At 44.6% G+C, this 24362-nt stretch overlaps 1 protein-coding gene across 4 annotated transcripts in view; it reads left to right on the top strand.

Annotated features, from left to right (window-relative positions):
- LOC133074957 (zinc finger protein 268-like) overlaps window positions 1-24362 on the top strand; it is a 67402-nt gene that overhangs the window by 13181 nt on the left and 29859 nt on the right. The window contains exons 5-7 of one of the 4 annotated variants that reach the window (XM_061168954.1): window positions 3812-3998; window positions 8463-8465; window positions 16326-16407. In XM_061168954.1, coding sequence (XP_061024937.1) covers window positions 3812-3998; window positions 8463-8465; window positions 16326-16407 — 272 coding nt within the window. Of the gene's footprint in view, window positions 1-3811; window positions 3999-8462; window positions 8466-15836; window positions 16017-16063; window positions 16173-16325; window positions 16408-24362 lie in introns of those variants that run through there. The other 3 variants (XM_061168952.1, XM_061168953.1, XM_061168951.1) reach the window with 3 other exon arrangements.

Below are 24362 nucleotides of genomic sequence, written 5' to 3' on the forward strand. Positions count from 1 at the left end.
AAGCATCTGCGTTCTCTTATCTTTCATAGAATTATTCTGTTATCTTTGCCTGTCTTTTCCCTGTCCTGTGTCCCTTCCCACAGCCTTTGATCTCTGCTCTGTGTAAGCTCTGCCATGGGACCCCATCGCCTGCCCCTGCTCTGAGTTTGTTTTTTGCCGGTTAGCAAATTGCAGCAGAGGCCTCACCAATCCCTGTTGACTTAACCCTCCTTCCTTTCCAGAATTGCTGCTCTCAAAAACACCTGTTTTCTCATTATAATCTAGCTCTTTATTTAATTTTTTTTCATTTTAATATTAATATCTGTAAAATGCAGACCACTGTGTGCATTCCTAGCATCAGTCCTTTCCCCAGCTTCCCTGTGTAGAGAAGATCATCCTTCTGGGTTAAGAAATGAAGGCAGTGCTTCATCTTCCTCCTGCTCTGTTCTCTGTGAGCGATGCTCTCTCTGACCCCTGTCTCTAAACTCAGTGCTCTGATGTCTTTCTCCTTAGCCCAGCCATCTGGGGGGTTGCTGTCTGGATCTTGCTGCCGATGGCCGACTCCATGTGCTAGTGACCCACGTGGGCTCCTGGGGACACATGGCCTCCCAGGCCCAGTGCAGTCTAGGCACCTCGTAATCCTCTGGCACTCACGTCCACTCATGTCAGGCATTTCCCTGCACCTCAGGCTGTGAGTGTGATGTGAATGAAGTCGCCAGTGTCTCAGTCGTCCTCTGTGTTTCGCCTCCATTCCTTTTTTGTGAAACCTTTTGGCTTATTAAGTACAGGTTCCTTCTTTTTCTGAGCTTCCACTTTGTTTCTACTTTTAAATGTCATAAATTTTGTTTTTGACTTTTTTTACATTGGGCCTCGTAGGTGACTGTAGCCAGTACCTGTCTCAGGGCAGGTCCCTCAGACACTGGGAAGTAGTTGATCAGTCAGCTGCTTTGGGGCCATGGCAGGAAAGACTGTTCTCTGTTTCCTTTCATTTCCCTATTTCTTCCTGTCCTTATTTTTTCCATTCATGTGTTCAGTTTAGCAGGCTTTCCTGGATGTCTGTTGACAAGTATCCAAAAATAACTGACTATAACCAGCAGTTTACATTTTTAATGGGAAATTTGTTGTCAAAAGAAATACTGAAATTCCATGTATGTGCTTAATCGACTGGAATTTAAGGGAATCTACAAGCTATGGGAACTTCATTATCAAAATGAAAAGTATAACGGGTGATGGCCTTAAAAACTCAGATGATGGGGGCTTCCCTGGTGGTGCAGTGGTTGAGAGTCCGCCTGCCAATGCAGGGGACACGGGTTCGAGCCCTGGTCTGGGAAGATCCCACATGCCGCGGAGCGGCTGGGCCCGTGAGCCACAACTGCTGAGCCTGTGCGTCTGGAGCCTGTGCTCCGCAACAGGAGGGGCCGCGATAGTGAGAGGCCCGCGTACCGCGATGAAGAGTGGCCCCCGCTCGCCGCAACTAGGGGGAGCCCTCACACAGAAACGAAGACCCAACACAACCATAAATAAATAAATAAATAAATAAATTAATTAAAAAAAAAAAAAAACTCAGATGATGAATTGATTAATGGATGCTGCAGATTTTGAAGATAACGCACCTGAGTTATCTTCCACATTACAGAACACATGGAAGATTTTTAGGACTTTAACGCATCCGTGTTTTCTGTCGCTTTCTCCAGACTTGTCTTTCCATACCCAGCCCTACCCCTCATCACACATGTTCATTCTAGAATTTTCCAGTTGGCATTAGTAGTTTGAAAAACTTCTCCATGGGATTCTGATACACTGGGTGGAGGAGAGGGAAAAGATGGTATACGTCCTGTCAAAACTCATCAAGGTAGAGGTGTGTGTATATGTAATGGAGTATTATTTATCCTTAAAAAGGAAGGAAATACTGCAGTTTGCTACAACGTAGATGAACTTTGAGGACATTATGCTGGGTGAAATAAGCCAGTCTCAGAAGGACAAATAGTGTATGATTCCACGTATGTAAGGTACTTGGAGTAGCCAAAATTATAAAGACACAAAGTATAATGGTGATTGCTGGGAGCTGGGTTGAGGGGAGATTGGGTCCTTATTGTTTAATAGGTATGGAGTTTCAGTTTTACAAGATGAAAATGGATGGTGGTGATGGCTGTACGACAATGTGAATATACTTAATACTTGAATTGTGCACTTAAAAATGGTTAAGATGGTGCATTTTATGTTATATGTATTGTTTTAATCACAATTTTTTAAAAAAGAAATCAGGATGGGGAAGAAACTAGCAACTAACAGAGCTGGGAATGAAAATGAGGACTGGGAAAGGGGTTTGGGTTGTACAAAGGAGGCAGTTAGGAGCCTGGCACAGGGATTGTTTACCAGGGATTGTTTCCTGTGGCAGCCAAAACAAAGTTCCACAAACTGGGTGGCTTAAATCAACACATTTATTGTCTCACAGTTCTAGAGGTCAGAAGTCTCTAGAACTGTGTGGGCAGGCCGTGTGCCCTCTGGGGCTCCAGGGGAGGGTCCTTCCTGCCTCTTCCAGCTCCGGTGCCCCAGGTGCCCCTTGGCTTGTAGACACATCACCTCACCCAGCCTCCATCTTCACATGGCCGCCTCCCCTGTGTGTCTGCCTCTGTATCTTTTCTCCTCTTCTTGTAAGGACACCAGTCAGACTGGATTAGGGCCCTCCTACACCAGTACTACTGCATCTTAACTAATTACATCTGCAATGATCCTATTTCCAAATAAGGTCATAACCTGTGATATTGGGGGTTAAGACTTCAGCATATCTTCTTTGGGGAACACAATTCACCCCGTACACCAAGTAAGAGTAGAATATTGCCCCACTTATGTAGAAAGAGGTGGTGTTGGGTAAATAGTGGATTTTTTTCTAGATTTCAGAACCAAACATTTTAGCTGAAAGGCATTGAGAAACAAACGCAGGCTCTGAACCAGGGAAAATAATTTGCAGTAATATGCATGCATATAAACAGAAGGGCGAAAAGTCCAGGAGAATGTGAGTTAAGGTTCAGGTTCTGAGTTAGTGTCCTGCGTTAGTCCTGTCAGTTTTAATTAAGTCTTGGTGTCTCAGAACAAAGGAATCAAAGTAGAAGACGGGGATGATGATAACAGTGAGCATTACAAACCGTACTGCTTGGGTTATGAGCTCCCACCTTATACGATACTTAGGATAACCTTATAGGTCCTTAGATGACAGAGAAGCAATATGATTTTTGAAAAGTTTAGCAACTTGTCTAAATTCACCACTAGTAGTAGCAAAGCGTAGGTTAGAACCTGTATCTGGGTCCCTTCTGTGCAGTCGCCCTGCCAGCCGACCCCATGGCCTTTCTGAGAGGTTTGCTCTGTCAGTCACATGTAATCATTCTGTACTGCTTTGGTGACATAGGTAGAAGCCATTTCCTGCCACATGGCTGCTTTCATGGTTTAGGAATGTAAAGAATTCATGTCGGGGAAGGGCCTGGCAGCAAGGAGACACGTCAGGTTCTTGTATCATTAATAGTTGGGTTACATCGTGGCAGTGCAGCGCTTTCTGGGTTTCCTTAATTGCCACCCCAGCACTGAATATCCTGATCCCATGTGTCGTAGCCAGTCCTGTGGCTTCTCTTACCCTCTTTGCTCCTTTTATGTGCATATTATAGCCCGGCCCATTTCCTGTTAATGGGCCTTCCTTCCCTTTCTCACTCTCTGTCAAGCTTACAAAACCATATTTAAAAGCAATTCTGCATGACTTACATACTTTTTTCTACATACATCCTACCATTCTGACCTTAATACTTTTTTTAGTTATGCAAAGCTTTTCCATTTCTTTCAGATTTGGAGACTGCAGTTGAAGTTAAATCATCAACTTCCAGTAAGAGCATTTCTAAAGATAAACACTCCTGTGATGTTAAAATGAAAAGAATGGCAAAGAGTGATCTCTGGTATTTGTCATTGGAAGAAGTCTGGACACGTGAAGGTCAGTTGAACAGGCCCCAGGACAGCCAGGAGAGACATCTGAGGCAAGTGGCATTCACCCAAAAGAAAGCACTTCCTCAGGAGAGAGTCTGTGAAAATGGGAAATACGGGGGAAGCTGTCTTCTTCCTTCTCAGCTAGCACTGCGAGAGTATTTCCATAAACATGACTCACATCCTAAAAGTTTAAAACATGATTTGGTTTTCAGTGGTCATCAGGAAAGTTATGCAAGCAACAGTAATGACTCTGGTCAAACCTTCTGTCAAAACATTCACCTTCTTCAATTTGCAAGAACTCAAGCAGGAGATAAATCATACAGATGCCCTGATAACAACTCTCTTACTCATGGTACATCCCTTGGTATATCAAAGGGTACGCATAGAGAGAAACCCTATGAATGTAAGGAATGTGGAAAATTCTTCAGCTGGCGCTCTAATCTTACCAGGCACCGGCTTATTCATACTGGAGAAAAACCCTATGAATGTAAAGAATGTGGAAAATCTTTCAGCCGGAGTTCTCACCTCATTGGACATCAAAAGACTCATACTGGTGAGGAACCCTATGAATGTAAAGAATGTGGGAAGTCCTTCAGCTGGTTCTCTCACCTTGTTACCCATCAGAGGACTCACACAGGAGACAAACTGTACACATGTAATCAGTGTGGAAAGTCTTTTGTTCACAGCTCCAGGCTTATTCGGCACCAGAGAACTCATACTGGAGAGAAACCTTATGAGTGTGCCGAATGTGGGAAGTCTTTCAGACAGAGCACGCATCTCATTCTGCACCAGAGAACCCATGTTAGGGTGCGGCCCTACGAATGCAGTGACTGCGGGAAGTCTTACAGCCAGAGGTCTCACCTTGTTGTCCATCATAGAACTCACACTGGGCTGAAACCCTTTGAGTGCAAAGATTGCGGAAAATGCTTCAGTCGAAGCTCTCACCTTTTCTCACATCAGAGAACCCATACTGGGGAGAAACCATATGCATGCCATGACTGTGGAAAATCCTTCAGCCAGAGTTCTGCCCTCATTGTGCACCAGAGAATTCATACTGGAGAGAAACCATATGAATGCTGTCAGTGTGGGAAAGCCTTCATTCGGAAGAATGACCTTATTAAGCACCAGAGGGTTCATGTTGGAGAAGAGACCTATAAATGTAATCAGTGTGGGATCATCTTCAGCCAGAACTCTCCACGTATAGTATATCAAATAGCTCACACCGGAGAGCAGTTCCTAACATGTAATCAGTGTGGGACAGCACTTGTTAATAGCCCTAACCTTATTAGATACCAGACAAATCATATTAGAGAAAATGCATATTAATGTAATAAATATGGAATTCTTCACAAAGAGCAATAACTTTTTTTAGCGTTGGAGAACTCCTTCTGGAGAGGAGCTGCTTTCAGTCTTGTTACTACCCTTTCTTGCACTAGAGAATTGGTCCTGGAGGGGGAAAAACACACAAATTTCACCTTAGTATATCAGATTGTCTTCTTTTCCCAAATTCCCACAAAAGTAGTTGGCCTGGGAGCATTCTTCACCCAGCGTTAAATGCTAAAATCTGAGAAGGAACCATTAAGTAAGTGAGTTATTGATAGATGATCCAGCTTTGTTTCCTACAAAAAAATAAATGAGAGTGCTACCTCAAAAAGGCAAATAGGGCTTCCCTGGTGGCGCAGTGGTTGAGAATCTGCCTGCCAATGCAGGGGACACGGGTTCGAGCCCTGGTCTGGGAAGATCCCACATGCCGCAGAGCAACTAGGCCCGTGAGCCACAATTACTGAGCCTGCGCGTCTGGAGCCTGTGCTCCGCAACAAGAGAGGCCGCGATAGTGAGAGGCCCGCGCGCCGCGATGAAGAGTGGCCCCCACCTGCCGCAACTAGAGAAAGCCCTCGCACAGAAACGAAGACCCAACACAGCCATAAATAAATAAATAAATAAATATTTAAAAAAAGGCAAATAAATGAGAGTTGCTGCTGAGGGGAATAAAAAATGGGTATAGTTATTGTAACAAACAATGGAAAATGATATTCCAGTGAGTTAAGATGCCATTTTTTACTTGATTGTCCCTCTCTCCTGGGACACTTTGTAGTGTTTAGTCTGTTTTATGTGTCTGATATAAACCACATTTTGGCTAGCAGCAGGGAAAATCTTATCATGTGAGGCAGAGAAGGAAGAACACATTTACTACTATTAGTACCCAGTTTAAATATATTTGCATGTGGGTAACAATTGAAAACGTATCTATGGATAAATGAACAGAATTGACTTGTTAGATAAGGGAATTATGAGTGAGTTTTATAGTCTATTAGGTGTCACTGTAATAATTATTTGAAGACGCTTTTAAACATTAAAAAAGGATATCCAGTTTCTCCTATTCTACCATCAAGGAAGCTTGAGAACCTCCTGCTAGCAAACTTTCCCATTAATTCTAAGTTGTTTGGGGTCATAGAGTTGTGCTCCTTGGGACAGGCTGCTAAAGACTCTTGGGAGGTTAAACACAATGATCCTCTGGCTGTTGGGACCTAAAGGAGCATTGGGTACTTGAACACGCCAGGGAAAGGCTCCATTTGAGCGGGAGCAGGTACCCGGGCAATACTTGGAGCAAGTATGCTCCTAAAATAGACACGGCACTGCTGTATCTTTATGAAGAAAACAGTGGTTAAGAGTATATGTCTGAGCTGGGCTCCCCAAGTTGAACTCCCACCTCTGTCCTTCCCTTGCTGGGTGAACTTGGGCATGCTGCCTAGCTGCTCTGTGCCTAACTTACAGATGTCCTCCTCTGCAAATTAGGGATAACATTACTTACCTCACGGGATCGTGGTGAGGAGCAAACAAGTAAACATATAAAGAGCTTAGAACATGCCTCATGTGTATGAAGTGCTTTATTACATTAGGTGTGATTGTTAACATTGCATTATTGCCCCACCCTAGTGTCTGTCATTCACTTTAAACTGATCAATTGCCAGTAAGAACGGATGGAGTTCTCACTTCCCTTCCAGTCACACATGTCTTCCCTTTTACCTGCATCAGAACTTGCCAACCAAGGAAATCACTGACCCATAGTGGGTATATGGATGCATTCTGAGGATCAGTAAACAGCTTTTAATATTGCATGCAAAAGCATTCTCTTTGTATGGAGGTTTTCCCTTTAAGAGAGAGGAACCTAGTCTTCAGATTCTCTGGTAAGTCCACGACCCAAAAAAGATTTAGAAAGAGAATCTGTTTTAATTCTCTGTTTCATTCTGTAAATGGATCTTGTGTGTGTAGGGACTGACCATTATTTGCCACTTTCCAGCAAACAATGTGTATATGTTAGATGCTCACTGATTGTTGAATGATATAAAGATTGTTGAGAATGACAGGACGACGACCTTGCTGTCTCTCCCAGGACTAATCTAGAAATGCTTGTTAGACTCGAGAGACCTGAGAACTGCAGGAGCAAGAGGCCACAGCTCACTCTTCTGGCACAGTTGGGATGAAGGCCTCACGTTTTGAGAACCTCCTGGCGCCTCAGTTATGGCTGAGTAACTCCTCAGTGATTACACACCATTCACGTATGTAACGTACTCCTACCAGAAGTGGTTTTGCAAGCAGTGGTTCTCTGTGGGCGTAAAAGAGGAGCCCCGTAGCTGGGCCTCTTAGAATTTCCGATAACCTATGGCTCAGTTTTCCTGAACTGTGTAGTGGAGATACTGCTGGTACCTATGTCTGAGGATAGTGGTGTGGATTAAGTGAGATACTGTGTAAAGTACTTGAAACAGTGCCTGGCACATAGGAAGTACTGTATGTCTTAGCTATTAATAATAATAATATTACTATTATTAACACCCTAAGGAATGTATGTCTGTGGATGATCACTGAAACAGTACTTATAATACTGCAAAATTTGCAATATTAAAAATGTATAATAGAAAATTTTTTATTTATAGACATTAAGGTTACACAAACAGAAAGCTTGGTAACGTGAAAAATGTCCTTGTGGTGTACAAAAAAAGCATGATAAATAATTGTCAATACCGAGTAAGCTCAGATATGTATAAATAAATGAATTTCAAAAAACGGAAATGAATCTTGCTCAAAACTCTAAGGAGATTTGTCAAAAGATTAATAGCAATTAACCTACATATTGGGAGAATTGGTGTTTGCTTTTCTTTTCTTTTCTTTTCTTTTTTTGTACTTTTCAAAGTCTCTTCAGAGAATATGTATTACTTTTAGGATCAGGAAAACAATCTTTTCAGTGATGGAATATTTTCTCTTCAAAAGTTCTTGTCTACAAATAAGCTACTGGAACTTTAATAAGGGAATTTGGCAAGGTTGCAGGATACAAGATCAGTATACAAAAATTGATATGTACAAGCAGTGAACAATTTGTAAATGAAATCAGAAATACAATCTCACAATGATACAAAAATATGAAATACTTAGATATGTTTAATGAATTGAGCAAGATCTGTACAGTGAAAGTATAAAACATTGCTGAAAGAAATTCAAGAACACATAATAGAGAGCATGTAATAAATATTATAAGTGAAGAAATACACCATGGTCAAGGATGGACAAACTCAATATAGTAGGAGAGCAATTCTCCGCAAACTAATCTTTAAGTTCAGGGGCATTTGTGTGGAAACTGACAAGCTAATCAGGAAGTTATATGGAAATGCAAATGACCTAGAATAACTGAAGAAATTTTTTTAAAAGGATAAGGTTGTAGGGCCTACAATACCTAATTTTAAAGTTTACTATAGAACTATACTAATAAAATGCTGGCATGAGGGTGGATATAGGTCAATAAAACAGGATAGAGAGTTCAGAAATTGACCTACACGTATAATGTGAATTAAATTTTGACATGAGAGCCAAAATAACTCAATGTGGAAAAGACATTCTTTTAAATGAAGGGTGGTGTGACAACTGGATATTTGTATGGAAAAAACCCTCCCCTTATCTCACATCACATCCAGAAATAACTCAAAATGCATTGCAAACCTAAATGCAAAAGCTAGAATTTTTCAATATCTGGAAGAAAACATAGGAGAAAATGTTTATGACCCTGGGCTAAGCAAAGATAGAACAAAACGCATGAATCATAAAAGAAAAATGATAAATTGGACTTAATAAAAATTTTAAAACTTCTGCTCTTTTGAGAAGAACATGAAAAGGCAATCCATAGACTGGTATATTAACAATATGTATATCTGACAAGGGCTTGTATCCAGAATACAAAGGATGCTCATAACTAACTCATAAATTATACAGTAAGAAGGTGAACAAAAAAATGTGCAAAATGATTTGCCAGATGCTTCACAAAAGAATGTGTATAGATGGCCAGTAAACCCTTGTAAAAATGCTCGACAGCATCAGTCATTAGGGAAATGCAAGTCAAAACCAGGAGGAGATAGGACTTCACATCTAGTAGCATGACTAAGATAAAAAAGATAAGGCTAGTTATTGAAGATTGGAGAGATTGGAACCCTCACACGTTGCTGGTGGGATTACAGAATAGTACAGCCACTTTGGAGAACGGTTTGGCTTGTCTTCAAAAGGCTAAACAGACAGTTACCACGTGACCCATCAATTCCATTCCTAGGTAAATAACCAAGAGAAGTGAAAATATGTCCATGCAAAAATGTGTGCCTGAATGTTAAGCATTGTGATCGCCTAAAACCAGAACAAACACAAACACAGTAAACTGAGCAGATGTCATGTATAATAATTCACAGCATGTGAGTAGATAAACACATTGTAGTCTAGCCCTGCAAGGCTAAATGGTTAAATCTTAAAAGCATTCTAAGAATTCAGACACAAAGGAGTACATACTATATGACTCCCATGTATAAAATTCTAGAAAGCGTAATAGATAAAGGAGAGAGGTCGGGGGTCACCTGTGGCCCGGGTGGGAGAGCAATTGACTGCAAACAGGACCATAAGGGGACCACTGGGAGTGACCTGTGTCTTGGTTGTGGTAGTGGTTCCATGACTGTCTTCATTTGTTAAACTCATTGAACTGGACACTTTAGCTGGATCCAGGTTGTTGTGTGTAACCTTTAACCTCAATAAAGTTGTTTTCAAAAAATCGGAAAACCAAGGATTTCTGGGAAACAAGAAAATCTGCAGCTCCAAACGAACGCTAATAACGAATGTGTGGTGGTTTTTATTTTTGTAACGCATCTTCATCATAGACAGCTTGATATGAGATAGCCGATCTGTGAAGCCCCTTAATGCATTAAGTTATATCTGTCTGTAGTCCTATGAGGAGCATAATATTATTCCCCTACAGTTAAGGGCACTAGAGTTTGGAAATTTTAAGTAATTTGCCCCAAATCATGTAGCTAGTAAATGGTAGAGCTTCATTTGAAAAACAGCCAACAGGGACTTCCCTGGTGGCACAGTGGTTAAGAATCCACCTGCCAATGCAGGGGACACGGGTTCAAGCCCTGGTCCGGGAAGATCCCACATGCCAGGGAGCAACTAAGCCCGTGCGCCACAACTACTGAGCCTGTGCTCTAGAGCCCGCATGCCACAACTACTGAGCCCGTGTGCCACAACTACTGAAGCCCACATTCCTAGAGCCCATGCTCTGCAACAAGAGAAGCCACTGCAATGAGAAGCCCGCGCACTGCAACAAAGAGTAGCCCCCGCTCACCACAACTAGCGAAAGCCCGCGTGCAGCAACAAAGACCCAATGCAGCCAAAAAACAAAAAAAGAAAGAAAAACAACCGGCAACTGTGGCAGATCTGAAATAAGATAGTCTGACATAGCAGAGGTTTTTTATAAAATCAGCTATTCTAATGTAAAACACAAATACGCACTACCATTGTTGTCCTCTCCTGAGACAAATTCACTCAGACCCTGCTCAAACAACGACCTCTAGAGGTCTCCCTCTTTATACTGTCATTGTGTTAGTGACGTGATATCTTAAAATGACACAGCTACTAAGTGGAAACCAGGTCCTAACGGGAAGAAAGTAAACTAATTATGTTAAAGTGTCGTGTGGCACATGAGTTACAGGCACCCTCTCATTTGGTTTTCACACCAGTTCTGTTAATGCGTCTCCTTCCTTCCATCTCGTGAGTTCAGAGTGACTTGTCCCGGTGGCCCAGTAAGAAGTGGAGGCGCCTAGATCACTTGGGCTCCAGCGTCTGCTGGTTTCCTGCCACTCCTACTGCCTGCACATCTGGCTAAGGGTCCTGGCGCTCTCCTAAGGGTAATGGGAAACCACTGAGGAATCTTAAGAAAGGCCCAGCATCTCAGTCACCAATGCTATAGGCCATGGGGAATCAGAAAATATTTTCTTTATATTCATCCATGAATTAAGCACATACTGATTAAATCTGTTTTCTTGTTAATGGCAAGAAGTGAAAAAAATTGACTTAGTTACCTTTGTCCGTAAATAAGTTGCAAGGTGGCCATGTGTCTAGTGTCTCAGCAGCTGTACTGGTTGAAAAGAAAGCAATGGTGTGTATAAACAGCTAGTGGTTGAGATCGGCAAGATGTTCCAATTATGAGATAAATTTAGGTGACAGATGGAAGGGAACAGAGATTCCACAGATGTGGGCCCTCAGAGGGCTGGAAAAGCCAACTGCCTTTGGCTCCATATGTTAGGAATTAAGTTTTAGATATTTTTAGTGACAAAGTTCCCTTGTCACACAGCCCTGTGGAAGGAGATTAGATTTAGAGGGTATTGCCTTACAAATTAGTCCTACCTAGACTGCCTGTTATGGATTGAACTGTGTCCTCCCAAAATTCATGTGTTGAAGTCGTAATCCCCAGTATCAGAATGTGACCTTACTTTGAGGAAGGGTCTTTACAGAGGTAGTCAAGTTAAAGTGAGGTCGTTAGGGTGGACCCCGATCCAGTATCACTAGTGTCCTTATTTAGAAAAGGGGGAAATTTGGGCACAGAGATACAGATCGAGGGAAGGTGATGTGAAGAGACACAGGTGGCAGAAGGGTCTACAAGTCCAGGAATGAGGCCTCCAACAGGTCCTTCCCTCACAGTCCTCAGAAGGAACCGATCCCACCAACACCTTGATTTTGGACTTCTAGGGTCCAGAACTGTGAGACAATAAATTTCTGTGGTTTAAGCCCACACTCTGTGGTGCTTTGTTACAGCAGGCCTAGGAATCTAAGATGCTGCTTTATTTAAACGTGCAGCCACCCCACGGGCACTGCTAATCCCCTTTACCCTGTTCTTTTCATTTTTTCCACAGTGCTTGTAACCTTTCAATCTACCTACCTACCTACCTGTTTACTATCTGTCTTCCCCACCAGAATGAATGCTTCACTTTGATGAGTGAAGTATGGCTCATAGTGGGCATTCAGTGAATATTAGTTGAATGAATTGATGAAGAAGCCAACACCCACCCACTGAACCACAAACGTACGGCCAACCAGCACCTGAGCATATACAGTGTTCTTTCAGCAAAGAAGGCAGGAGGAGTGTTGTACAGTGAAGTGGCAGTGCCTGCCCCGTGGAGATACAGCCTGGCACGTATCACCCTTTATTATGAAGGCTTTTACATGGAACTTAGCAAGCAAAGCCTACAATGTACACGCAAGACCAAAGGAGGAAAAATAACCAAGGCCTTTTTGAAGAATGACAATAAAAAAGGGCTTTGACCCACTACTTATCAAGGCTTGCTGTGATGACATAACAAGACAATGATGGATTCCCATAGTGTGGACCAGGAGGCCAAATCTGGCCTGCTGTCCAAGTTTTACTGGAACACAGCCATGTTCATTTTATGTAATATCTATAGCTGCTTTTGTGCTACAATGGCAGAGTTCAGTACTTATGACAGACTATGGCCCAGAAAACCTAAAATATTTACTAACTGATTGTTATGGGCTGAATTATGTCCCCCAAAATTCCTTTGTTGAAGTCCTAATCCCCAGTAACTCAGAATGTCACTGTTTAGGGTCTTTAAAGTTTAAACATTTTAAGTCAAAATGAGAATATTAGGTTGGGCCCTAATCCAATATGACTACTGGTGTCCTTACAAAGAAGAGGAGATTAGGACACAGACCTGCACAGAGGGACGGCCTGTGAGGACACAGGGAGAAGATGGCCATCTACAAGCCAAGGAGAGAGGCCTCAGCAGAAACCAACTCTGCTGACACATTTATCTCAGACTTTCAGCCTCCAGAACTGTGAGAAAATTAATTCCTGTTGTTTAAGCCACCCTCTGGTACTTTATTATGGCAGCTCTAGAAAACTAATACACCGGCCTTTTACAGAGAAAGTTTGCAGACCCCCATTACAGGCAAATATCAATGGAACAAAATAAAGAGACGAGAAACAGAACAGCAGAATAATGGCTCCTGGAAGACGTCCACTTCCCAATCCTGGAACCTATGAATGTATTACCTTGGAGGGCAAAGGGCAACCAAGTTTGCTATCGGCCGACCTTAAAATAGAAAGATTATCCTGGATTGTTGTGTGGGCCTAATGTCATCACACGAGTCCTTAAAGGTGGAAGAGGGAGACAGAAAAGGAGACCAGAGCGACGCAGCGCGAGGAGGACTCAGCCCTCTGTTGCTGGTTCTGAAGGTGGAAGACGGGGGCCTGAGCCAAGAAATGCTCGTGGCCTCTAAAATCTGGAAAAGGCAAGGAGAGGGTTTTCCCCAGCAGCCTCCAGAAGGGCATGCAGCCCTGCCAACGCCTTGCTTTAGCCCAGGAAGACCTGTGTCGGACCTTCGACCTTCAGAACTGTAAGATAATAAATGTGTGTGGTTTTAAGCCACCAAGTTTGTGGTGTTTTGTTACAGCAGCACAGAAAACTAACACAACATGAGAACTTAGCAGATAACAGGGATTGGTTAACAAATCAGTGGGCAAAGGATGCTAACTCTACATTTCAACCTAAAACCTGTAGAGCCTTCCTTTCCACGTTTAATATTTAATCTACTTTTAAAAAATAAATTTATTTATTTTTATTTTTGGCTGCGTTGGGTCTTTGTTTGTGCACGCGGGCTTTCTCTAGCTGCAGGGAGCTGGGGCTATTCTTTGTTGTGGTGCGCGGGCTTCTCATGCAGTGGCTTCTCTTGTTGCGGAGCACAGGCTCTAGGTGCGCAGGCTTCAGTAGTTGTGGCACACGGTCTCAGTAGTTGTGGCGCATGGGCTTAGTTGCTCCACCGTGTGTGGGATCTTCCTGGACCAGGGCTCGAACTGATGTCCCCTGCATTGGCAGGAGGATTCTTAACCACTGCGCCACCAGGGAAGTCCCATATTTAATCTATTTAGAATTTATTTTAAATATATTGTGAGACAGCAGTTTTTCTTCTATTCTTGTATATCTATCTCATTGTTCCTGCACAATTTTTATTTATTTATTTATTTGTTTGTTTGTTTGTTTTTGGCTTGCACAATTTATTGAAAAGTTTGTCTTTTCCACAATATTTTCCTCCAATATTTTATTATGAAAATTTTCAAACATACAGAAAAGTTGATAGAATTTTACAGCGAGTACTGATATTCCAAACTCAAGATGTTGCCTACTGTGTTGAACTTGCTCTGATGGTGCAAAAGCCATAGGGGTACCACTATGGGCACTCCCCATGCATCTAGGAAGTGGCACCAAAGACATTTATTAGTCGCCATTATGTTCTTCATCATCACATTCACAGTTAAAAAAAGAAGAGAAAAGGACCAATTTCGCTTCTGGATGTCCTTGATGGAGCAATGAAAACTAATTTTATTAAATCTCAACTCTTGAGTCCGTATCTTTTTAGTATCTATGCAACAAATATTCTGTGCTGCGTCCTGAAGTTCCATAACTGTCTCCAGAAAATGCACTTGTGTGATTATGTGAGTTGGGAGCTGAACTTTGCATGAAAGTAGGACTGAAAGGTGAGGCAAATGTGGGTGAGGCAGACACATTCTCAACTGCCAACCAAGTGAGCTGTCACACAAGGGGAACAAGTGCCAGCATTGTCTGTCAATACAAAGCTAGAGTTTTCCAGTGCAAACAGAATTTTGGAAATCTTGTATCTGCCACTGTGAACTTCACAGATTCCCAATACTTAAGATCAATGATGATATTGATGAAAACGAGCTTTCATGTTGTATAAGGAGAGGTGTCAGTGTTTGGAAGATCTGCATTAGTCAGTGAACCAATATTTTCCAAATGACCAATGCATGTTGTTACAAAATCATGCCTGATAAAACTATGCATTCAAAGCGCAAGACAGACCAATGGGTTTTAATATAATAGAGTAGAAAAAGCTCACCTCTCTGGTTTCAGATCGTACACTGAAACTGACCTATTCCTTGTTCAGCTTTTACTACAGAGAATATGCAGTTATCTAAGTATATTAAAATACCCTGTCCTTTTCCAACTATTGACACATACCTATGTGAGGCCAGATTTTTTTATATATTGATACTTCCACATAAGCAACACATGCAACAGAGTAAACGCAGAAGCACATATGAGACTCCAGCTGTTTTATTTTAAGCCAGACATTTAAAGGATTCCCCCACCCCCATCCCCAAAGGAAGACAATGCCACTCCTAATTTTCCTGGAAAATAAATGTCACTTATACAACGGAACGAATCTTTGCGTTATTAAAGTATAAATTAGGACTTTTACCATTTGGAAAAGCAGGAACCTTAGAACACTTTTAACTGAACTTATACGCCTCCCGCCTTTGCGCTATTGCTGTCAATTATTTTAATCCTCTGTACCACTGAAAGTCTGCGCGCCCGCGCCCAGGGGTGGGGCGGGAAGGGCTTGCGCTTCGCGGCCGCAGCGCCCCGTCCCGGCGGCCCTCGGCTGGAGCCGCCCCGCGCAGGAGGAACGCCCGCAGAGGCTTCCGGGAGTTGTAGTTCGTCCTGCCCTCGGGTCGTCCTGACGCATTTCCTGTGCGTCCGTAGCGGCCGCTGTCGGCTCGGCCCCAGCCGGGAGAGCACTGGTGGGCGGTTTGCGTCCCCTGCCCGTCGTGGGGACCTGAGCTGGAGCGCGCCGACCTCGTCTGCCCGAGGGCCGTCGCCGAAGCACCCGGAGCGGGCGCCGCACAGTCGAGAGCGAGGACCGAGTGGCTCTGGCTGCAGATCCGGGAGGTCGGCTGCGGAGCCGGTCTCCCCCGCATCCCCCGCTGGCGGTTCAGGGCTTGGGGGAGCCGCGCGCGCCGAGTCCCTCCCGTGTCAGGGCGGCGGGACCGTGCAGACTAGTCTGGCCTCCCCCGCGCCTTCCCTGAGCCGATCGCGTGTGTGTAGGTGGGGGCGGAGCTGGGGAACCCCGCCGCTGCGTGAGGGAAGGAGGCCCGGCCGTGGGAAGGGAGGGGCGGGTCCTCGGGGGGGCAGGAGGGTCCCGCGTGGGCGTGGGAGCGGCGGGGAGACCGGTTCCCTCACGGTTCTCTTCTCCCGCAGCCGTCGGGTCCTGCCATCCCCCGCAGGGCGCACAAAACTGGCCGTGAGGATGGCCACCAGGGTCCGGACGGCTGCCGTCTGGGTGAGTCGGGGTTTTTTCTCTCGTTTCTGAAAAGCGCCCTGAACACCGACGTGTGCTCATCCATCTTTTCCAGGGTCGGAGCTTGCGTGGGGCTTCCAAGCCACTGCACCTCCTTTAGATGACCTTGGGCCGTCCAGAAGTGCTTCTTGTCGTCAGACTGTTACTTTACTCTTTCTTTCAGTCTCTTTTCTGCCAATTCTGTACCTTGAACCTTGAGTTAAACGAGGGGTCATCATCCATTTTCCAGTTTCTTCGACAAATATTTTCTTAGTTTTTTCTTTCCGTGTCTAAGATTTTGGGGCCTCATTTGGGAAGTTATGCATTTGTCCCTTCGGTTATTCAACAGTTTTGTTTATTGTCTTTTGTTTGCTGGACCCTGGGGCAGGTGCTAAAGGTGCGAAGATAGGTCGTTCCTGCTTTGGAAGAGCCATGGTCTGGTGGGAATTGTGGGCAAGAAAATGTATGAGCACAGTGACACGTTAGGGGTCCTCCGAGAGCCGGCCGTGGAAATGTATGGAGACACACAGCACAGGGCCAGTTTTGGAAGTAAGGACACCCCAAGAAATGCTTCAGGGATTAATAAGGGAGTCTTAAACTGAGATTTGAAAGGTGAATGAGGTGAACAAGGGACTGAAGGTCAGCCTCGGGAAAGGAAGCAACGTGCAAATTTGAGAGGCTTGAAGTGGTGTAGTATGTTGGTGACCTTGTAACACTTTACAGTTGCTGAAATGTAGAGTTTATGGTTTTGTAGGTGATGGTGGTGGTGGAGTGTGTATTAAGAAGTGAGGCCAGAGCCATAGGCAGAGATTGGATCGTAGAGGGCTTTGAGGATCACATTAAAAACTTGGATTTGGGGACTTCCCTGGTGGTCCAGTGGTTAGGACTCGGTGCTTTCACTGCCATGGCCCCGGCTTCAATCCCTGGTCGGGGAACTAAAATCCTGCAAGCTGCACGGCACGGCCAAAAAAAAGAAAAGAAAAAAAAAAAACACTTGGATTTTATCCTCTAGGGAGAAAGACGGTAGGGTCAGAAGCAACTGGACTTGGTAACTAGTTGGGTGCTGGTGGTGAGCAAGCCAGAAGAGCCAGGCATAACTGCTGGAGGTCTGCTTTGTGGGCCTGGGTTGGGAGTGGTACCATTCCCTGAGTCAGGGAAGGCCATCAGAGTTGTTACGGAGGGCTGGTGGACATTTCCTTTAGATATGGTGAGACCCTGCGGGTGCTGGTGGGCAGGTGGGTAGGCGTCTGTCTCGAGAGAAAGGTCTGGACAGGCATCACTGAGTAGGTATAGCCAGATTAGCTCAAGGAGCACATGTTTCCTGGGAAGAGCACTGAGGGCAGTGGTCAGGGGATGGACAAGGGAAGGTGGTGGAGGAGGGGCTGAAGGTTGAGCAGCCCCATAGAAATGAGAGAAATGGAGAGACTTGTGTTTCAGAGTCAAAGAAAAAGAAACCTCAAAAATGGTTGCCATGTGAGATGCCCCAGGGAGGTCAAGTACTGTTATGTCACAGAAGTTCAAATCGGACTTGGTGGTGATGGTAGTGGTGGGTTTCGCTGTGATATTTCCAGAGCAGAGTGTGAGTGTGGGTGTTTGTTGGGCAGGAGAGGAAGGAGTGGGGTAGAGGGAGCAGCGGTTGGTTGCAGAAATGGGAATGAGGCAGGAAGACAGCCATGTGGACTGAATCAGTGTGCCCTGTGGTTGTGGGAAGAGAGTGGTAGCTTGAGGAGAATCCAGTAAGATTCCTTGGTACAAAATCAGTCTAAAAGTCAGTACGTTTCCTGTTTATAAATTGTATCTGTTTAGAAGTTATAATGGGGGAAATTAGCCTATTTACAATGGCAGTAAAACAGGTGAAAGTACTATAAACCTGAGCAATGCAGAGAACTTTGTATAAAGAAAACTTTACAGCTTCAGTAATACTAGTTAACATTTCTACAGTGTCGACTCTCCCTAGCCATGGGTCTCAGCACTTTACAGATACAAACTGATCCTCACAGCAGCCTCATAGGAAGGTAGGACTCTTAGCCCCATTTAAAGACAAGGAAAGGTGACAAAGAGAAGCAGGCGGTCTGCCAGGATCACTCAGCAGAAGACAGAATTCAAACCCAGGGGCTCACGCTCCCTGCTCTGCGTTCTTTTATTTATTTATTTATTTATTTATTTATAATTTATTTTTGGCTGCGTTGGGTCTTTGTTGCTGCACACGGGCTTTCTCTAGTTGTGGTGAGGGGGGGCTACTCTTTGTTGAGGTGCATGGGCTCTAGGCGCGTGGGCTTCAATAGTTGTGGCACATGGGCTCAGTAGTTGTGGCTCACGGGCTCTAGAGCTCAGGCTCAGTACTTGCGGCACACGGGCTTAGTTGCTCCGCGGCATGTGGGATCTTCCCGGCCCAGGGCTGGAACCCGTGTCCCCTGCATTGGCAGGCAGATTCTTAACCACTGCGTCACCAGGGAAGCCCTCCCTGCTCTGAGTTCTTAACGGGACAGCATACACCCTCTCGGGCGGAAGCGTGAACTGATAGATGCAAATCCCAGGCTTTGGTCTTTGAAGTGTTCATCATGTTTTCAGTCTCCAGGTATTTATTGAGCACCCACTATGTGCCAGGCCCCCTTCCAGGTCCAGGCATGTGGTGGTGAATGAGACTGACAGGATCCATGCTTTGGGGAGTTTGCACTCTGGTGGAGGAAGGCAGATGCCATGTAAATGATGGAGAAACTACTTACAAGTGAACGGGAAACGTCGTTGTCGTGTTGTACATGGAATTAACATTGGTTGATGTGAAAGATTGGGTGTTTGGGGAAGGTCCCATGGAGGAGGTGATGTTTGCAGGTCTGAGTTACCAGAGTAGCCGGCCTTGGGAAGAGCAGGTGCATGAACATGCAGGGTGGGAACAGCCATCGCCAAGGCCCCGAGGTGGGGGAGGGTCCGTGCCTTTGTAGCAGGGAAGGAAGGCCTGTGTGGCCCGGGTTGGCAGGGAGGGGAGGGGAGCAGACAGACACGGAGGGGGCCAGAGGCCCGATCAGGCTGGGAAGCTGTTGTGTTAGGAAAGGGAGTTGGGCTTTTCAGAGACCCTCTGGCTGCTCAGTGGAGAATGGGCGACTGCAGGGGTGCAGACGAGAGGCGGAGGAGGTGTTGTCTGGAGCAGTGGAAACGGAGAGACTAGACAGAATTGGGGGTGTTTGAAAGGTGAGTCCTCTTTTCTGACAGCCAGCTTATGCTTTTCACCTAGTCCGTGGTCACTGTTTAGAGTGGTTTATTTTGTGTAAGTAGTCCTGTACTTGTTACCATTCCAGCCCAGCGTGAATGCTCAGTGCTCACTGTGCCTGGGGTTCTGAGCTGCGTCTGGTGCAGGTATTCATCAGTGCCTCTTCTTGGGACCAGGTTACACTGCTGGTTTGTGCAGAGCCAGGATTTGAACCTGGGTGGGATGGCCCTACACCTGCTTCCCTGGCCAGTGTACTCTACTGCCTCAGGGTGTAGCCTGAGAATTTCTCAAGAGACAGGTTCTAGACTCCTGGGCTCTAATAGTAGTTATTGTTTACCCACAATAGGTCATGTATCAGCTGCTCCTTGGACTCAGGAGCAGTTAAGTCCTTTGCCGTGCCCTGGACGCAGTGGGTGTATGTGGCCCAGTCCCTGGGGAATGATAGAGAGGACGTGGATGACCCCACTCAGGGATGCGCTGAAAGCGGAAAAGATATCATATGCAAGACATTTTAAAACTGCAACACAGGGGTCCCTTTCCCGTGGCCGGTGACATCCTCGACCCATATTCTGGGTGTCCCCTCCTGGGTATCCAGGGTGATACCTAGTAATTAGAAGGCTGTAGATGAGTGTGAATTCAGAACAGAGGGAGGTGGTCCTCGGCGGTGACGTTGCACTGAGGCCTGTGAGCCCCTAAGTCTCTGTTTCTTTCCTCGGAGGATGCTGGACACTTACTGGCAGGTTTTGTTTTTTCAGTTTGGCTACTTTCTGCTGTTGACACTTCCCTCCCTTAAATGTGTCATTACAAATTCACTTCAGGGAGTCTGCATTCCTAGGGGCTTGGAAAGATTTTCCGTGTCCTCCTCTCATGTAGGAGTTGACTTATTTTAAACCAGGGAACCTTGTTTCCCTTTTTCTCCGGCGTTGGGCAGGGCCTCTGCTCCCATGGACCACCAGCAAACACCGTCACCACGGTCACCACCACGACATGCTAATAGCATAGTTTGCAGTGCAGTGAGTTGGGGCTTCAAGACTGACGCAAGGGGGTGTGGGAGAGAGAAGGGAATTCTGCCTGACGGGGCCTTTCAGAGGAAGGTTGGCCAGCGCTCCCGTGCATACCAGGCTGAATGTCTTCAGCTGTGCCCAGACTGACCCTCTTGGTGAATTAAAGGTTAAAATGATAATTCCCTGGGGTTTTTTTTTATATATAAATTTTTATTTATTTATTTTTGGCTGCGTTGGGTCTTCGTTGCTGTGCACGGGCTTTCTCTAGTTGTGGCGAGCGGGGGCTACTCTTTGTTGCTGTGCGCGGGCTTCTCACTGCGGTGGCTTCTCTTGTTGCGGAGCACGGGCTCTAGGCACGCGGGCTTCAGTAGTTGTGGCTTGCAGGCTCAGTAGTTGTGGCGCACGGGCTTAGTTGCTCCGCGGCATGTGGGATACTCCCGGACCAGGGATTGAACCCGTGTCCCCTGCACTGGCAGGCGGATTCTTAACCACGGCACCACCAAGGAAGCCCCGATAATTTCCTGTTAAAATGTGGCAGTGTTCATGAATTACTCTTTCAAAACTAACAACCCTCACGCACCCTTGTTTATATATTCCAGGTACCTGTTAGGCACCGAGGATACACGGGTCAAAGGCAGCCCTGGGAGTTGAGAGAGGGGACAGAGGGCAGGCCAGGTGGCCACGGGATTCGCGCTGGGGCAGAGGGAAGCCCAGGAAGTGACCTTGGCAGCTGCTCTCAAAGGACCAGTGGAATTAGCCGTGCGAAGGCGAGGGAGAAGGAGGCTGCAGGCAGAGGGAGCCCCTGTGCGCTGCCAGCAGTGGGCCGGGAGTGGCCGGCCACCATCAGGCCTCTGGAGCCGGCTCAGCGCTCAGCTGTAGGGGCTAGGTGGGGGTCAGGTAATGTGGCGGCCTGTCACCCGCTTGGCTGTCTTTGAGCAGGCTGGTCACCCCTTCCAGACAAGCTGAAAACTACATTCTCCTTGTGACTCGAGGCTTCGATGATTGTGGAGTCACCTTATGTCCAGGAATCCTTTTTTTGTCTTAAAGTCTGTTTTATATTCTTATAGGTGTAGGAGCCTCCTTTTGGTTAATTGCTTGTCACATATTTTTCTTTAGCTTTTTTTTTTTGTCTTCAGCTTTTGACTTTTTTGTATCTTTATCTTTTAGATGTGTCTTTTTTAAATAGCATCATTTTTTTAAATCAGTCTGTCAATCTTTGTACTTAACTTAGACACTTTGTCCGTTATGATTAATGTAATTACTGTTATATTTGAGTTTAAATCTACCATCTTACTGTGTTTTTTCTATACTGTGTTTGCTGTACCTGATCTGTTTTTTTTTTGTTTTTTCTCCTCTCTTGGCTCTTTTTTGACTGATAATTTTTATTCTTTTTCTTTCTGTAGAGATGTTTGGGCATTATACACATTATTTATGCTGTAAAGTTTTTTTAATTTAAGTTTTTATTTTGACATAATTTTAGATCTTAAAAAAGTTGCAGGAATAATACAAAAGTTCTTCTATACCTTCATCCAGATTCCTCAAATAGTAATATTTTACTGCACTTGCTTTATTATTTTCTCTCTCACTCTCTGTTCCCAGCTCCTCTCCTCTTTCTCTCTCCTCATACATACACATTTTTTTTTCTTAACTGAAACTAATTTGCAGACATGGTGTTCCTTTACCCCTAAATACTGCAGTACATCTCACAAACAAGCACAGTTTTTTACATAACCACTGAATCAGAAAATTGACATCAATACAATGCTGTTATTTCATTTACAGGTCTTATTGCGATTTTGCCAATTGTTTCTTTGTAGAAATTTTGGAAATACTGTCCTTTATGGGGAAAGAGTAACTTGAATCATGTGTTGCGATGGGCTATGCTGGCTCTTTCGTCTAACCTGGAGCAGTTCCTCAGTCTTTTTTGTCATGACGTGTTTCTGGAGTCCAGGGCATCCTGTGGAGTATTCCTCAGTTGGGGGTTGTTTGCTCCTCCTCCTGATCCATTTCAGAAGTGATGCATTCTTCCCTGCGTCACATCAGGGGCACTCGTGACTGCTGATGTGAACTTGCCTCACTTGGTGAAGGTGGTGTCTGTGTTCCCTCCCCTGTAGTCACTCTCTCTTCCCTTTGTAAGTCAGTATCTGTTGGGAGATACTGAGATGAAATAAATACCTTTTAGTCCTCAAACTTTCACCCACTCATTTAGCCTGCATGGGTGATTCTTGTGTGCGTTTTTATTATGCTAGTTGACAAATGAGTTTTATCTAATTTCATTATTCTTTCTACGTTCATTAGATACCTGCCTGCTGTCAGAAAGCTGTGCCCCACCCCCCGTTTTTAAATTTGCTCTGTTGTTTCCTTTTAGACTCTAGTGCAGCTTATGATAGACCTTCTCAGTCTGTGTGTCACTGCTCTCCTCTCTTGCCCATCTGTCTCTCCATACTACTTTCTAGATAATTTCTTCCGGTTAGTCCTTTCGTTTACTAATTCTTCCTAACCTGCTATTAAAGAGACTTCAGTTGATGTGTTTTTATCATTCCTATAAATTCTTTCTAGTTCTTTTTCAAATGTGCTTGCTAAGTTATTTGTCCAAGTCCTTGCCAAGTCATAAGGCTTGCCTTTCTCTCCTTGAATATAATATTTGATTTATGACCAGTGTCCATCAATTGCACTGTCTGTTGGCTACAAGGTTTTCTTTCTGTTGTTTGTTGAATTTCATTGGTTCTTGTTTATGTTGTCTTGTTTTCTGAAAGCTTTATTTTCTTGTGTGGTGGTCACTGTTCTTGAAAAATTCTTCAAAGGAAAAATTTAAGGCGTAGGATAAAGGTACCTAACTCCAGAATACTCTGAAGTATTTTGAAGCAGATTCAGTTCTCATGTTATTTCATCCGTACATCACTAGGCATTAAAAGACATACATTTTCTAATATAATTATAATACCACTATTACACCTAACAGAATAATTCCTTGGTATCATGGAATTATTCCATGTTCAGATTTCATTTTCCTTTTTAACGTTGGCAAGTTCAAATCAAAATCCAAACAAGGTACACACTTCTTACTGTTACATACTTTAAGTCTCTTTTAATCCAGAGTAACCCATCCTTCTTTCTTTTTTTTCCCCCATTGACTTTTTAAAGATGCTGAGCCATTTGTCCTTTAGAATGTCCTTCATTTTAGATTTATCTCTGTTTCCTTGTGGTCACATTTAACATGTTTCCTGTCACCAGTATTTCTGGTAAACTGAAATTTATCTTTAGAGACTTTAGATTCATTTATTAATGTTTTTGGCAAGAATACTTTTTTTTTTTTTTTTTTTTTAATAAATTTATTTATTTATTTATTTATTTTTGGGTGTGTTGAGTCTTCGTTTCTGTGCGAGGGCTTTCTCTAGTTGCGGCGAGTGGGGGCCACTCTTCATCGCGGTGCGCGGGCCTCTCACTGTCACGGCCTCTCTTGTTGCGGAGCACAGGCTCCAGACGCGCAGGCTCAGTAGTTGTGGCTCACGGGCCTAGTTGCTCCGCGGCATGTGGGATCTTCCCAGACCAGGGCTTGAACCCGTGTCCCCTGCATTGGCAGGCAGATTCTCAACCACTGCGCCACCAGGGAAGCCCTTGGCAAGAATACTTGATAGTGCTTTGTCTTGTCACCTCAGGAGGTGCGTATGTCTGGTTGACTCGCTCTAGGTGATGCAAAGATCGATTGGTGGGGTCAGGGGTGACGGTGTGGTATTGTTATTGTG

This window comes from Eubalaena glacialis, chromosome 15 (assembly GCF_028564815.1).
Source record: "Eubalaena glacialis isolate mEubGla1 chromosome 15, mEubGla1.1.hap2.+ XY, whole genome shotgun sequence".
In the NCBI taxonomy this organism is placed as follows: Eukaryota; Metazoa; Chordata; class Mammalia; order Artiodactyla; family Balaenidae; genus Eubalaena; species Eubalaena glacialis.